Source organism: Physella acuta, unplaced genomic scaffold (assembly GCF_028476545.2).
Source record: "Physella acuta isolate Inbredline_101_S28 unplaced genomic scaffold, ASM2847654v3 ptg001717l, whole genome shotgun sequence".
Classification (NCBI taxonomy): domain Eukaryota; kingdom Metazoa; phylum Mollusca; class Gastropoda; family Physidae; genus Physella; species Physella acuta.
In genome coordinates, this window is record NW_026733229.1 from 74,608 (window position 1) to 90,600 (window position 15,993).

Consider the following 15,993-nt stretch of genomic DNA (forward strand, 5'->3'; position numbering starts at 1 on the left):
AATGTAGACAATTTAAAATTAGTGTCTGACAGAATATGTACTAGAGTTAAGGAATGAGAAAGCCGAAGATAGATCTAAACATAGGAAAGAAACTTAATGATAGAAAAAACTAAACAAACATTTATTGCACATAATTTGTTTTTAATTTCAACTGTAAGTTTATTCTTCGTTGCATTTTTGTCATCGGATCTCTCGGTAAATCGAATTGTTTAAAGAATCAATTAAAGATCCTGTGATAAAATTAGCTATGATTGGTGAAATCAAATCAGCATTGCTTAGTCTACATATTACATATATAAGACAGCTAATGCTTTTCTATTTTTACTGGAATCAGATAATAATTTTGGTGGTCAACCCGTATTACAAATACACTAGTAATCATATAAAATTTAAATTTCTAGTACATAGGGCTTTTATAAATAATATATATGAGTGTTTACTGAAACTCTTGCTATTTCTATTTTTTTGAAAACGTTAGAATGAGTTGCCTCCCTTAAGTATTTGGAAAAAATAAATGGGAGGTAACTAGCAATAGTTTAATTCCAATATTGTAAAATGTCTAAACCTATTTAACAATAATGTAAAATTATATTATATATATATATATATATATATATATATATATATATATATATATATATATATATATATATATATATATATATACATATACATATATATATATATATATATATATATATATATATATATATATATATATATATATATATATATATATATACATATATATATATACATATATACATATACATATATATATATATATATATATATATATATATATATATATATATATACATATATATATATATATATATACATATATATATATATATATATATATATACATATATATATATATATATATATATATATATATATATATATATATATATATATATATATATATATATAAATTGCTATTATATACTGTAGTCAATCCTGTGGGTCAAACTAAACATCAACAAACAGACGAAGGATATGTTAACTCAAATGAATGGATACACTAAAAACACTCCCAGGAACTATTTTACAGATTAACGTCTTTGGGTTGGTTTCACCAGACTTGATAGTAGCTACTTATTACATGCTTTTCATGCTGAATTCACCGACATATACGTCAGCAGAAATGTACTGCTCGATCTAATTGATTTAGCTGTCATCTATTCTAAATTAAACCTTGGGTGGGTGCTTCCCTTATGCTTTTTGATATATATATATATATATATATATATTTCTTATATATGTTTATATATGTTATATATATATATATATATATATATATATATATATATATATATATATATATATATATATATATATAATATGAAACAGAAGATTGTATATTTTGTAGTAGACATCTAGTAAGAGCTCCTGACTTCAATCCCAACCTCCTCCTCCTCACATATCTTAGAGGTCTTCCATATTTTGATGCCTGCATCTCTTTGTTCTTAACAATATATAAGTGATAAAAAATTCAATAACAACCCGAATTGAATTTGAACCCTTATATTTCAACTAATACTCGACCACCGAGGCCATAAATTCGCCCAGTTCCCCAATCCCAGATATAAATAAATCGACCTAGTTATGATCTGACCCACTTCCGTCCCAGTTTTCCTAACGTCAGAGATCTTTGTCTAAGTTGTCTCGCGAGGTTGCGTATCAACTAACAAGGCATTACCCAGCTCGCAATAAATATTTTACTGCGTCTAGTAACCCGCAGTACAATCTAACGAATTGGAGAATAATTTTTCCGCTATGGGAGCCATCAAAACGTGTAGAGCTTATTCGCCCGTTTGTCGATTTATAAACGTGCATGTTGTAACAGTGTTTTTGAGTGCTGTCTCAAAGAATCATGTAATGTGTAAGCACACGTAATAAGTAAGAGCTGTGTGAATAAATAGATTGTAGGCCTACTGAGTACCGTGTACTGTGTTAGCACTATATTAGCGATTTCCGAGTAAGACATTTTATACATAGTTATCATACTGAGGTAAACAGTAGATTACATACAGTATCGGTCCGATCATGGTTAGGCTAGTGATACTCTTAAAGACAACTTTATCTAACCGATACCTTATACTACGGAAAAGTACGTATTAAATTTTCTTTGTTAAGAAAAGCCTAGGTTCAAAAAACGATTGTTTAGAAGTGAAGGGGAAATCGACTTGGCATCAGTGTAACATCAAGGATTCCATCGGACTAAACTTGTCATTAGCATTTGATAGTGCCTCATCTACTCCTTCTCCTTTCTGCAACTCAACTCTTCACAAAGAATACTAGCATATCAACTCTACCCTGATATTTAGTGACTCCCCCCCCACTCTTCCCTGATACTTAGTGACTCCCCCCCACTCTTCCCTGATACTTAGTGACTCCCCCCCCACTCTTCCCTGATACTCAGTGACTCCCCCACTCTTCCCTGATACTCAGTGACTCCCCCACTCTTCCCTGATACCCAGTGACCCCCCCACTCTTCCCTGATACACAGTGACTCCCCCCACTCTTCCCTGATACTCTGTGACTCCCCCCACTCTTCCCTGATACTCAGTGACTCCCCCACTCTTCCCTGATACTCAATGACTCCCCCCACTCTTCCCTGATACTCAGTGACTCCCCCCACTCTTCCCTGATACTTAGTGACTCCCCCCCACTCTTCCCTGATACTCTGTGACTCCCCCCACTCTTCCCTGATACTTAGTGACTCCACCCCCACTCTTCCCTGAGACTCATTGACTCCCCCCCACTCTTCCCTGATACTCAGTGACTCCCCTCCCCCACTCTTCCCTGATACTCAGTGACTCCCCCACTCTTCCCTGATACTCAATGACTCCCCCCACTCTTCCCTGATACTCATTGACTCCCCCCACTCTTCCCTGATACTCTGTGACTCCCCCCACTCTTCCCTGATACTTAGTGACTCCACCCCCACTCTTCCCTGAGACTCATTGACTCCCCCCCCCCACTCTTCCCTGATACTCAGTGACTCCCCTCCCCCCACTCTTCCCTGATACTCAGTGACTCCCCCACTCTTCCCTGATACTCAATGACTCCCCCCCACTCTTCCCTGATACTCATTGACCACTATTTCCTAAATTTTATGCTCAAGTGAATATTTACTAACAAAAACACCACACAGATCACTGGGACTTTAATACCATTTCACTGCTACATCACTGCCAAATCACTGCCACATCACTGCCACATCACTACCACATCACTACCACATCACTGCCACACCACTGCCACATCACTGCCACATCACTGCCACATCACTGCCACATCACTGCCACATCACTGCCACACCACTGCCAAATCACTGCTACATCACTGCCACATCACTGCTACATCACTGCCACATCACTGCCACATCACTGCTACATCACTGCCACATCACTACCACATCACTACCACATCACTGCCACACCACTGCCACATCACTGCCACATCACTGCCACATCACTGCCACATCACTGCCACATCACTACCACATCACTGCCACACCACTGCCACATCACTGCCACATCACTGCCACATCACTGCCACATCACTACCACAAAACTGCCACACCACTGCCACATCACTGCCACATCACTGCCACATAACTGCCACATCACCGCCACATCACTGCCACATCACTGCCACATCACCGCCACATATATGCCACATCTAAGACCATGAATGCCACAATCTCGCTCATGGACAAAACCACATCGTTAACCAACTACATCACACACATACACACACACTTTTAAAACGCATACATCAGCTAAAAAATCACCCATCCTGGCATATCCCCTATCCTTTATGCAGCTGGTAAACATAAAAATGACAAGCCAGATTTCCTACCCCGACAATCCACCACGACTAAACTAAATTTATGGTCAAACCAACGAGGACATTTTCTCAATCTCTCGTCCCAGTATGAGACAGCTAAATATCTCCATCCGTCTCCTTAAGCAAATACTCTCCAAGCTATTGCAGCAGAAACAACTGCACAGCACTGCATTAGTTATATTTTACATCAAGCAGGGGCGTAGCTAGGGGGGAGGGGGCGAGGGGTGCGGACCGCACCGGGTGACACCATTTAGGGGGGGTGACACCAAGGCAAAAAATAGCAAAATTTATAGAGAAAAATTTGAGGGGGGGGGGGGGGTGCAAATCGAAAGTTTAAGGGGGGGGGGGTGCACATTGAAAGTTTGAGGGGGGGGGGTGCAAATATCGAAAGTTTGAGGGGGTGGGGTGCAAATATCGAAAGTTTGAGGGGGGGGGGTGCAAATAGAAAGTTTGAGGGGGGGGGGGGTGCAGGGTGCAAATCAAAAGTTTGAGGGGGGGGGTGCAAATTGAAAGTTTTGAGGGTGGGGGGGGGGGTGCAAATCAAAAGTTTGAGGGGGGGGGGGGTTCAAATCGAAAATTTGAAAGTTTGTCACCGGGAAGGGTCGCTACGCCTCTGGGGGGGGGGGGGGTGACACCAATAAGTGCCGCACCGAGTGACACCCGACCTCGCTACGCCACTGACATCAAGATACTCTCCAGTATCTGATTTTATGAATAATGAAAGCGTTCTTAATTCCAGGAATGGAATCGATTCTTCATCGGCCCTAATTCAACTCTCATAAAAGAGATCTAAATTCGTCATGATTAAAGCTATGTCTTCTGGGTATAGGGATGATTGCGTCATCACTTTTAACAGTCAAGGTCGTAGTCAGTCATTTTTTAAAAATCTGGCCTTTAGGCTATCAGGTTTTAAAATGGCATCTTATTGATATTAATACTATTGACCTTTAAGTAATCGACTACTTTCGAAGTTTAGTACTTTAGTACTATTTTATAGTAAATATATTTATAAAATCTATTATTTTGTGTTTGGTAATGTGTGTTGCTTTCTAAATGTAGAGTTATGTTCTTATAGATATATTTGCGTACGTAGGTTATAGTTATGTCCCTTTGATACAAGCTATCTAACCTGAAAGACAAGTTAGGTTCTTTATAGATACAGTTGCATATCGTGTATTTAGAGTAATGTTCCTTTGATGTAGATAATCTAACAAAAGTGTAGAATTAAATAACAAGTGATTTTTAGTCGCGCAGGATGAAAAGAGAGTTATTTCCCCTTATTATTGATCTTCAGTTACTGTAACCTACATTTAGAGCTACCTCCCTTTAGTGCACGATTACGTCCCCTGGTGTTACCACACAAATTGTCGGATGTGAGCATACAGTTCCGGTACACCCCCTGGGGGACAATTTTTCCACAGCCTCCCATAGGCTGCTAAACCAATCCAGCACAACGACCCCAAGACACCCCCCCCCACCCCCCGACCCGTCCGATGCAGAGATTCCCGACGACCCCAACCATCCCGGGAGGGTTGGGGTACGACCAGGAGTCAGGTCTGTGATTGATACCGCTTTACTGACAATTGTTTCAATATACACGTGTTAGGATCACACTACATACAGCCTTTTCGTGTGTCCCTTACTTATCATCAACAATCTATAAAGTATTGGCCAATGCTGAAAGCTTTTTACAGTTAATTCACTTTTTAAAAATCATTTCCCTTTCGAAATCTCAGTAAATGTCTTAAAAATAAATCGCTGTCAACAAACACACGCATAGAAACATATATACACACACACGCTCACACACACACACAATCACACAACACATTTACACATTATATATATATATATGTAAATAAAAAAAAATATGTATATATATAGGCCCTATATATATATATCTATCTATCTATCTATATATATATATATATATATGTATATATATATATTTATGTATATATTTATGTATATATATGTATTTATATATATATGTATATATATATATATATTTATGTATATTTTTAAGTATATATATATGTATATATGCATATATGTATATATATATATATATATATATATATATATATATATATATATGCATAAATAAATTGTTATTATGTATATTATGTATATAACATATAGATTTATATATTATAATATAAACATATAAATCACTAAATTATATATATATATATATATATATATATATATATATATATATATATATATATATATATATATATCCTGTTCCCGACAAACAATTATTTTATTTCTCCCTCCTCAACTTCTAATGACGCTATTATCATGCTCATGTCGGCTCTTCCATTTCCCAAACACCGTACGTCAAGATAGTTTAACATCCAGTAATTGCATCAGCCGGTAAAAGTGCTCGACGCCAACGCCCCCTAATCTGGGGCGCCTAGGAGGGCGCGGCAACCTATATCTTCCAATTACAACCCTTAAACAAAACAAGCCTTTGAAAAATATTCCTACAAGTATTTTAACTAAGCGTTTAAATCGTATTACATATACATGATAAGGGGAAGTAATTTTAATTCAAGGGAAGTAACTCCTGATTTATTTCTGCTTGATATTTTTGTAAAGGAAAATGTATTTACCTTTGTAAAAGGTATCAGCAGGGGTTGACGCGATAAGTGTGCTGGCGTAAAGAAAAGTGGCAGACGAGAAGTTAAATGGGAAAGCTATGGCGTGTTGGAATCTTATTTATCTCGCAACCCGTGTCGGCGAGTTCAACGCCATTTGTAAGCTAGTGGTTAACTTTCTTGTCTCGCGTAGTGTCATTTATAAAGACAGTATCATGGCAGCCGTAACTATTCATTGTCTAGAAGTTTTTTTTATGAATTTAGATGTTATAGTGGTGACCTTAATTTAAGAATAGGTTAACTTCCATGTCTCGCGATTTCATACATTAAGTCAGACAATGTTAATTTAAAAATACGCTAGCGGGTTATAATATTAGGCATACTTTATCGTAATGATACAAACTAGTTAACTGACCATTGTTGATACTTCATCATTTAACAATCTTACTAATATGAACACGTACAATCTACCGAAAAGCAGTCCAAAAAAACAAACAACAACGCACTTTTTAAATATTTCATCTTGCAAATTATCATCAGATATTCGGACTTATCGATCATTTCCCATGTCTACCCACTTACATTATTTTTTAACCAACCCACCCACTTGTCAACTCACCAACCGACTTACAAACCAGCACACTATTCACCCAATTCCCCAAACTATACAATTTATGCATACAATCTCCACCCATAAACAGACGCACTAACTCTAAGTCACCGTACTTTCATATCCATCAACCAACTTAATAAAACACCCTCAAATCAGATCACCAAGAATCTAACCCTCATCTTTAAAACACGAAAAAAAAATACACCTTCCACTAATAAACTCACCAACGCACACAACAACAAAATATAAATAAACACGTTCGCACATTCATATCTCAACCACTCACAAAATTGTAAAATAAACTTCCCCTCCCATCCCCACCAAACTCGCCCTCTTTCACACCCAAACCTCAACTTTAAATCAAATTATAAATTCTCACAGTTTACATAATTTACTTATCACTTTTCAATGCCACGCCCCCACCCCTCTACAACACTTGGCCTCTCGCTTTCCTTACGATCCAAATTTGTATTTATTTTTTATCTTACCCGCGGCAAACATAGGGGGCGTATTTCCGGTAGTTGTGACGTATCCACGACACACAATTTTACATCATCTCATTTTTTTTTCTAGAAAAAATTATCTTAAACAGTTTTTTTTCTATTGCAAATACTTCTTCACGACATCTTTCAATTTTAAACACATCACCCCCACTCCCCCCCCCCACCAAACACATCACCGTACACCCCCCACCAAACCCTCCACCGGCACCTCCCCATCAAATACATCACCATCACACCTCCCTTCAAACACACCACCATCACATCACCCATTTAACACACAATCATCACACCACTCACCAAACAAAGCACCGTACACCACACCAACCCCCCTCCCCTCATCCGCCGTCACCTCCCCCCCAAAAAAAAAACACCATCACACCTCCTCATCACCATCATCACATCACCACATTCACACCAAACACCCCTCAAACACCCCCCCCCCCTCATTAAATAAATCACCACCACAACAACCAAATAAAAATCGGTAAACTATCCAACAACCTTGGACCATTTACACTGACAGTAATTTGAACAACATTAAATTTAAAAACAATTTTTTTGAGATCTTAAAACCGAAATGGCTTCCCTTTTCTTTCTCAAAAAACACTTTAATTGCATCTAAATTCTTGTAATAACTGTCTCAACCACCGGTAGTTAAAAAAATTAGCTTTGAGGCATCTTGGTACTCAAGAACTCGAGTTCTTAGACTTTGTGATCTAAATGAAACTTCATGTTGAAATAGGTTGACATATTGGAACTTCGTGATCGGTGTAATTAGATCTTTATGGAAGGAGATATTTGACCTCTATTAATTAGGTAATTTATTTCTTTTAATTAAGATATTTGACCTCTTGACACGAAGATATCTGATCTATATGAAAGAGGTAATTGGTAGATGTCTTAAGATAAGTTTTCTCTTTGATATTTGTTTACTTGCATGCACGACAGTGTCAGGTTTCCATGGATGTGGATGTTTGAAGGTATGGATGTGGATGAAATTGTTTGACAGTATGGATGTGGTTGTTTAAAGGTATGGATGTGGATGTGGTTGTTTAAAGGTATGGATGTGGATGTGGATGTTTGAATGTATGGATGTGGATGTGGTTGTTTGACGGTATAGATGTGGATGTGGTTGTTTGACAGTATGGATGTGGATGTGGTTGTTCGACAGTATGAATGTGGGTTTAACGGTATGGATGTGGTTGTTTGAAGGTATGCTCTGTGGATGCGTTTTTTTACAGTATGGATGTGGATGTTTAAGGGTATGGATGTGGATGTAATTGTTTGACAGTATGGATGTGGATGTAGTTGTTTGACAGTATGGGTGTGGGTTTAACGGTATGGATGTGGTTGTTTGAATGTATGGATGTGGATGTGGTTGACAGTATAGATGTGGATGTTTAACGGTATGGATTAGATATTTGACCTGCAGAGATTAAATAATTGATCTGTATGGATTAGATATTTGACCTTCATTGATTAGATAATTTACCTATATGGATGAAACATTTGGCCCGTAAGAATTTAAGTGCATTCGTTTTACTTCTAAATTATCACTAAGGGCCAACTTTATTTTACGGTACAAAATACACCATCCTTAAAAAAAAACATAACTGTCATCATTTTAAAATTAATCATAACCTTGAAATGATAGCTTCAGAAAAGAAAGAAACGTGCACCAAAGGTTCCCTACCCAACCCTGAAAGTCTGTTACGAAATCCGGTAAACTTAATTTACTCGTGAGGGGGAAGGGGGAGGGGGGGGGTACGTATCTTCTGCTTGCCTCGGGCACTGGACGCACATGACGTCTAAAATAGCTCTGATTGGTCGGTTGAAATCACGCGACTACTTTCCGGAGATTACCGATTTGTAAAAATAGTGGAGAGATTTGATACGGACCAACATAATTACCCAAGTGTCTAAAAGCGGAAAGGTAAATAAAAATTTTGATGCAATTTTTATGTTGTTTTTTTTAAATTTTTATGTTTGCACTCAGAAATAATTATTTTCAGTATATTTTAATGTAAGATGCAATTAAAATTATTTTTTTAAATTTAATGAATCAGTCAGAAAACTTATTTTCGGATACACGCTTCTGAGAACGTTAATTAAAAGTCATACCCCAGAACGCTGGTAAAAAATAAATGACAGCTGAAATTAAAAAAAAAAAAGTATCTGCAGGGATTCATCACCACGCTGTTTAAATTTTAATGAATTTATTGGCCATACATCTACGTCATGAATATTTAATAGCGGAGCGACGTATTAATATCCTCTGTCTGATTTCACAAGAACTTATCCCGACTGGATTACCGCCCATATTGACTAACTTTTTGAAATGGATGTTGCCATAGAAACACTGACAAACCATTGGCAAGTGGTGATGACGTTTAAATTTTTTTACATGTTTTTACATATAAATTAAAAAAAAAGTATCAGTAGACACTAAACTAAATGCAACTCTTTTAAATCTGTTACTAATTCGAAATAGTTACGTCTTAAGTCTGTATGGTGTGTCTATTCAGTTTATACCAACACGAATATGGTGTTTCACCATTGAGTCACAAAGGTATATATATATATATATATATTCATAACTTGCTATGCTGGAGTCATGCGTCTAGATATCCTATTAATCAATTGCAAGTCCGGAGTCAAAAGCGTCTCTAAATTACGTTTATCAGCTGAAAGTTTGGAGTCACACGCGTTTATATATCCCATTGATCAGCTGCATGTTGGCGTCACAAGAGTCAGTATATCCCTATGATAAACTATACGTCTGGAGTCATAAGTCAGCCTATCCCCTTCATCAGGAACACATTTGGAGTCGCATGATTCAGTAAATCCCTTTTCAAAGGAGTCAACATATCCCTTTCATCAGCTGCACGATTGGAGTAACAAGATTCATCATATCCCTTCATGAGCTTGACGTCTGGAGTCACAAGACTCATTAAATCCCCTGTCACATTAGTCAAGATATCCCCTTCATCAGCTGCACGAATGGAGTCACAAGAGTCAGCCTATCCCCTGTCACAGGAGTCAGTATATCCCGTTCCACAGCAGGAGTCAGTATATCCCAATCCATCCGCTCCACGTCTAGAGTCACAAGAGTCATCATATCCCCTGTCACAGGAGTCGGTATATCCCGATCGACAGCCGCACGTCTAGAGTCACAAGAGTCATCATACCCCCCTTGATGAGCCGCATGTCTGGAGTCACAAGAGTCATCATATCCCCTTCATCAGCTGCACGACTGGAGTCACAAGAGTCATCATACCCCCCTTCATGAGCCGCATGTCCTGAGCCCACACACGCTGAGCCGTGCCTTACAAGGCTGTAAAAATCAGGATCAGAAACCTAAAGACCTCAATTTGGATGGAGATTGGCCAGCCCGACAGGTCGAATAGCAGTCCCAAACCTCCAGAGATGCAAGGCGCAATTTATGAAAATGAATTCCCGAACCTTGTTTCGAACTACTCCCCCCCTCCCTCTCTCGCACACCCCCCCCCCCCCCACACACACCTCTAACCCGTCCCTTACTATATCGGCAAAGTGTAATGTACGGTTATTTTCGGTAAACTGTTTACTGTGTGATGGAGAGTTTTTATAGAGAGTTGAAGTCTACTGTTGTACTCAGACGTTATTTTGTATTATTAAGGGGACACAACTCTATTAACCGTGATTATTATGTACCCTTATACATTACACAAGCCTAGTTGAAAAAATACGGTTATATTTTGTTCTAGTTTTAATAAACTTCATTAAATGTTAAATTTCGGGATATTGATAAAAAAAAGAGGCGGGTGTATTTAAAATTTTCAAACGTGTACAGAGCTGGGTAAAGAGGTTTTGCGGCACATTAAAGCTGCTTCTCGCAGCTTCGAGAATGTGCGTTTCACAGCGGTGATTTGTGCGGTAAGCGCGTTAAATGCGGTTGCGCGAAATGGGGACGTGAGCTGTTTAAAAAAATCTCAAGAAAACAAACTTTGGAGAAGTTAACACCGGGGTTTTAAAATATATAGGTTAATGGTTTTAGATCTATTCCGTTATAGGGCCCCAAGTCGTTGACACATATTACCTAACTTCTACTACTTAAATGATATATTTTTTATTGTCTGAGGTGGACTATTATTGGATTGGATGGAGTAATTGGACTGTAGAAACATCAGTACTTACACGAAAGTCTCGAAATCGCAATATAGAGACAATATCGTTTTTACTTTTCGTATACGGAGTACACAAGAAGTATTGTAATCGAATACGGAGTACACAAGAAGTATTGTAATCGAATACTGATGTTTTACGCGTTTCTTAACGAGAAAAACTTGAGTGCCGTTTCAGTTAGGTAGACGAAATTTCACATATAAGCATGCAATCTTATACTTTGATTACTTTTAACTTTGAGTGACCGCCGATATCAGAAAATAGCACTTTACTCAATTTCCGGTTTCTAAGGTACCGATAACGCGAGTACCGTTTTAGTTAGGTGGAGAAAATTACATAATTAAGAATCTTCTTTCAACTTTTGAGTGATTTACCGTAACCGGATAAACGGGTACTTTACTTTCGATTTCACATTAGAATCAGAATTCGATAATTTTATATTATATTCTCTTAAAGAAGCATAATCCACAGTAAATCAATAATTATAACTACAACATAAAACGTGTGCATGTCACTGAAGTATGGGTAGGCTTCTAATAGGCTCGTGATGACCGGGTGACTCAACGTAGCGCTTGATATGGCAGAGGTAAGATGAGACATTCACCGGGCTGTAGCGACGACTTCTTTTTCTTATTGGAAGAGATAACGTGATAATTTGTTACGCGCCATATAGACAGTTAACTCCAATTTCAGCCTGCTTTTCTTTTTGGGTCTGCTTTCATAGCCTTTGTCCAACCAAGAACAAACCACAAGACAGCAGTTGTTGATTTTGGAGTTGTCTCTAATGAGTTGCTGTCTCCAGCTATCAGGTCTAATCTGCCCGATCTGTTTAGCAACCATAAGCTTTACCGACTCAACCATGCCGACCTCCTATGTACTGCTGTTGGACTGATGTTTATTGTGGGTTTGTTGTTTGTTGCAACAAAAAACAACTTTGCGATACTGGTAAACATTAAAAAAGTAAAACAATTTATCACTGATGAGAAGACGGACAGTTATATGACAAACCCTGAAATTAACATCTCAACACATCACATCAATCTACATCACACCACACCGCACCGCACCGCACCACTAACACCCACCACATGAAACCATATCACACCACACCACATCTCACTAGATCACACCACACCACACATCACAACACACAGCACCACATAACACCACACCACATCAAACCACATCTCACCACATTTCACTACATCACATCACACCACACCACACCGCACCGCACCACGCCACACAAAACCACACCACATGAAGCCACATCACACTACACCGCACCACACAACACAACACCACACAACACCACACCACATGAAGCCACATCACACTACACCGCACCGCACCACACAACACCACACTCCACCACACCACATCAAACCACATCACAAATGACAAGACATCCAACAAACATCCAACACATGTTGAACGCTACATACACGCTCTAAATACGTCCCAAATATTCAAAACTTTACACTTGATGGATGGCCATTACTTGTCTGGATTCATAAGGCACATGATTTTCACGCGCACCCCCTACCCCTTACATCCCCACCCCCTACCCCTCCCCCGCCCCAAATTTGTCAGGACCTGATTTGGCAAACTCGTTTGCAGAAAAATTAAAAAGTCGTTACGTTATTTTTTTATTGTTTTTATTGCCGGGTTCACGAGGCATTACAAAACCTTTTAGTTCCAAAAGCCCTTAAGACTTGCTCCCCAGGACAAGAGAAATTTTTGGCTGGAGCCAGTGATAAACAAAACATCCGAGAGAAAGAGAGAAGGAGAGAGAGGGGGGAGAGGGAGAGAGAAGGAAAAGTGTGTGTGTGTGTGAGAGAGAAAAAGATTGAGAGAAAGATAAGTGGAAGAATTAGCAGATAGAAGGAGAAATGGAGTTGGAGTGAAAATAAGAGATACAACGAAGTAATGATATGTTTTCAGTAAACTACCTACCCTAGTCCTACCCTAGTCCTACCCTAGTCCTACCCTAGTCCTACTTTAGTCCTACCCAAAACCTACCCTAGTCAAAACTAGATCTATCCTAGACCTACCCTAGTCCTACACTAGTACTACCCTAGACCTACCCTAGTCAACACTAGACCTACCCTAGACATACCCTAGTCCTACCTTGGACCTACCCAAGACCTACCCTGGGTCTACGCTAGTCCTACCCAAGAGCTACCCTAGACCTACCCTAGAGGTAACCTAGACCTACCCTAGACCTACCCTAGACCTACCATAGTCCCACCCTAGACCTACCCTAGTCCTACCCTAGACCTACCCTAGACCTATGCTAGTCCTACCCTAGTCCTACCCTAGACCTACCCTAGGCCTACCCTACACCTACCCTACATCTACCCTAGACCTGCGCTAGTCCTACCATAAAACCTACCTTAGACCTACCCTAGTCCTACGCTAGTCCTACCCTAGACCTACATTAGATTTACACTAGACCTACCCTAGACCTACCCTAGACCTACCATAGTTCTACCCTAGACCTACCCTAGTCAACACTAGACCTACCCTAGACATACCCTAGTCCTACCTTGGACCTACCCAAGACCTACCCTGGGTCTACGCTAGTCCTACCCAAGAGCTACCCTAGACCTACCCTAGAGGTAACCTAGACCTACCCTAGACCTACCCTAGACCTACCATAGTCCTACCCTAGACCTACCCTAGTCCTACCCTAGACCTACCCTAGACCTATGCTAGTCCTACCCTAGTCCTACCCTAGACCTACCCTAGGCCTACCCTACACCTACCCTACATCTACCCTAGACCTGCCCTAGTCCTACCATAAAACCTACCTTAGACCTACCCTAGACCTACGCTAGTCCTACCCTAGACCTACATTAGATTTACACTAGACCTACCCTAGACCTACCCTAGACCTACCATAGTCCTACCCTAGACCTACCCTAGTCCTACCCTAGACCTACCCTAGACCTATGCTAGTCCTACCCTAGTCCTACCCTAGACCTACCCTAGGCCTACCCTACACCTACCCTACATCTACCCTAGACCTGCCCTAGTCCTACCATAGAACCTACCTTAGACCTACCCTAGACCTACGCTAGTCCTACCCTAGACCTACATTAGATTTACACTAGACCTACCCTACACCTACTCTACACCTACCCTAGACCTATAGACCTACGCCAGTCCTACCCTAGCCCTACCATAGTCCTACCCTACACTTACCCTAGACCTAAACCTCCCTAGTCCACCAAACAATATTAACCGAATTAACCGCATGTTAACAATTACCAATTTATCTCAGCTAACAACAGTTTACTTCATATTATATCACACGAGCAACAGAGCAACAAACATCTTCATCAGACGAAAGACAGGAACTAATGCCAAGGATTAAATCCACTTGCAATCCCATTTACACAAATCCACTTACAATCCCATTTAGAACGCAGTTTTTTTGTACGTACAATGGCATCACTTATACAGTTTACGTTTCATGGGTGGAAAAAGATTACACAAAGGATGGGCAGAATTCGTTTCTCATGTAACATCCACATTTTTTTTTCATTCCTCGTCAAAGCTACTTTTCAAGAACATTTATTATTCCTTTTTTTTCTTAGCTACTGTCAAGAATAATAAAACAAATAATAATTACGTAATACAAAATGCTTATACAAACATTACAACCACTAGTACAACAACAACAACAACAATTACTACTACAACTACTTCCACAAGAACAGCAACAACAACAGCAACTACTACTACTACTACTACTACTACTACTACTACTACTACTACTACTACTACTACTACTACTACTACTACGACTACTACTACTACTACTACTACTGTACAACAACAACAACAACAATAACAACAGCAACAACAACAACTACTACTACTACTGTACAACAACAACAACAACAACAACTACTACTACTACTACTACTACTACTACCACTACTACTACTGTACAACAACAACAACAACAATAACAACAACAACAACAACAACAACAACAACTACTACTACTGTACAACAACAACAACAACAACAACAACTACTACTACTGATATTGATAAAGATAATAATATTGAAAATTATAGTAATGATTATGAAATGCTAATGTTCCCGCCAAAAATTAATTATAATAATAACGCTGATGTTGATGGTGATGGTTTATGGTGATGACGATGGTGATGGTAATGGTATTGGTAGTGGTGTGGTAGTTGTAGTGGTTTGGTAATGGCAGTGACAGTGGCAG

At 39.1% G+C, this 15,993-nt stretch overlaps 1 protein-coding gene across 1 annotated transcript; it reads left to right on the plus strand.

Annotated features, from left to right (window-relative positions):
• Positions 1-514: 514 nt before the first annotated feature.
• On the plus strand, positions 515-3,705 carry LOC131930098 (histidine-rich glycoprotein-like). Its single transcript, XM_059286458.1, has 2 exons — positions 515-521; positions 3,164-3,705. Exons 1-2 carry the CDS (start codon positions 515-517, stop codon positions 3,703-3,705), a joined length of 549 nt encoding a protein of 182 aa, XP_059142441.1.
• The last annotated feature ends 12,288 nt before the right edge of the window (positions 3,706-15,993 follow it).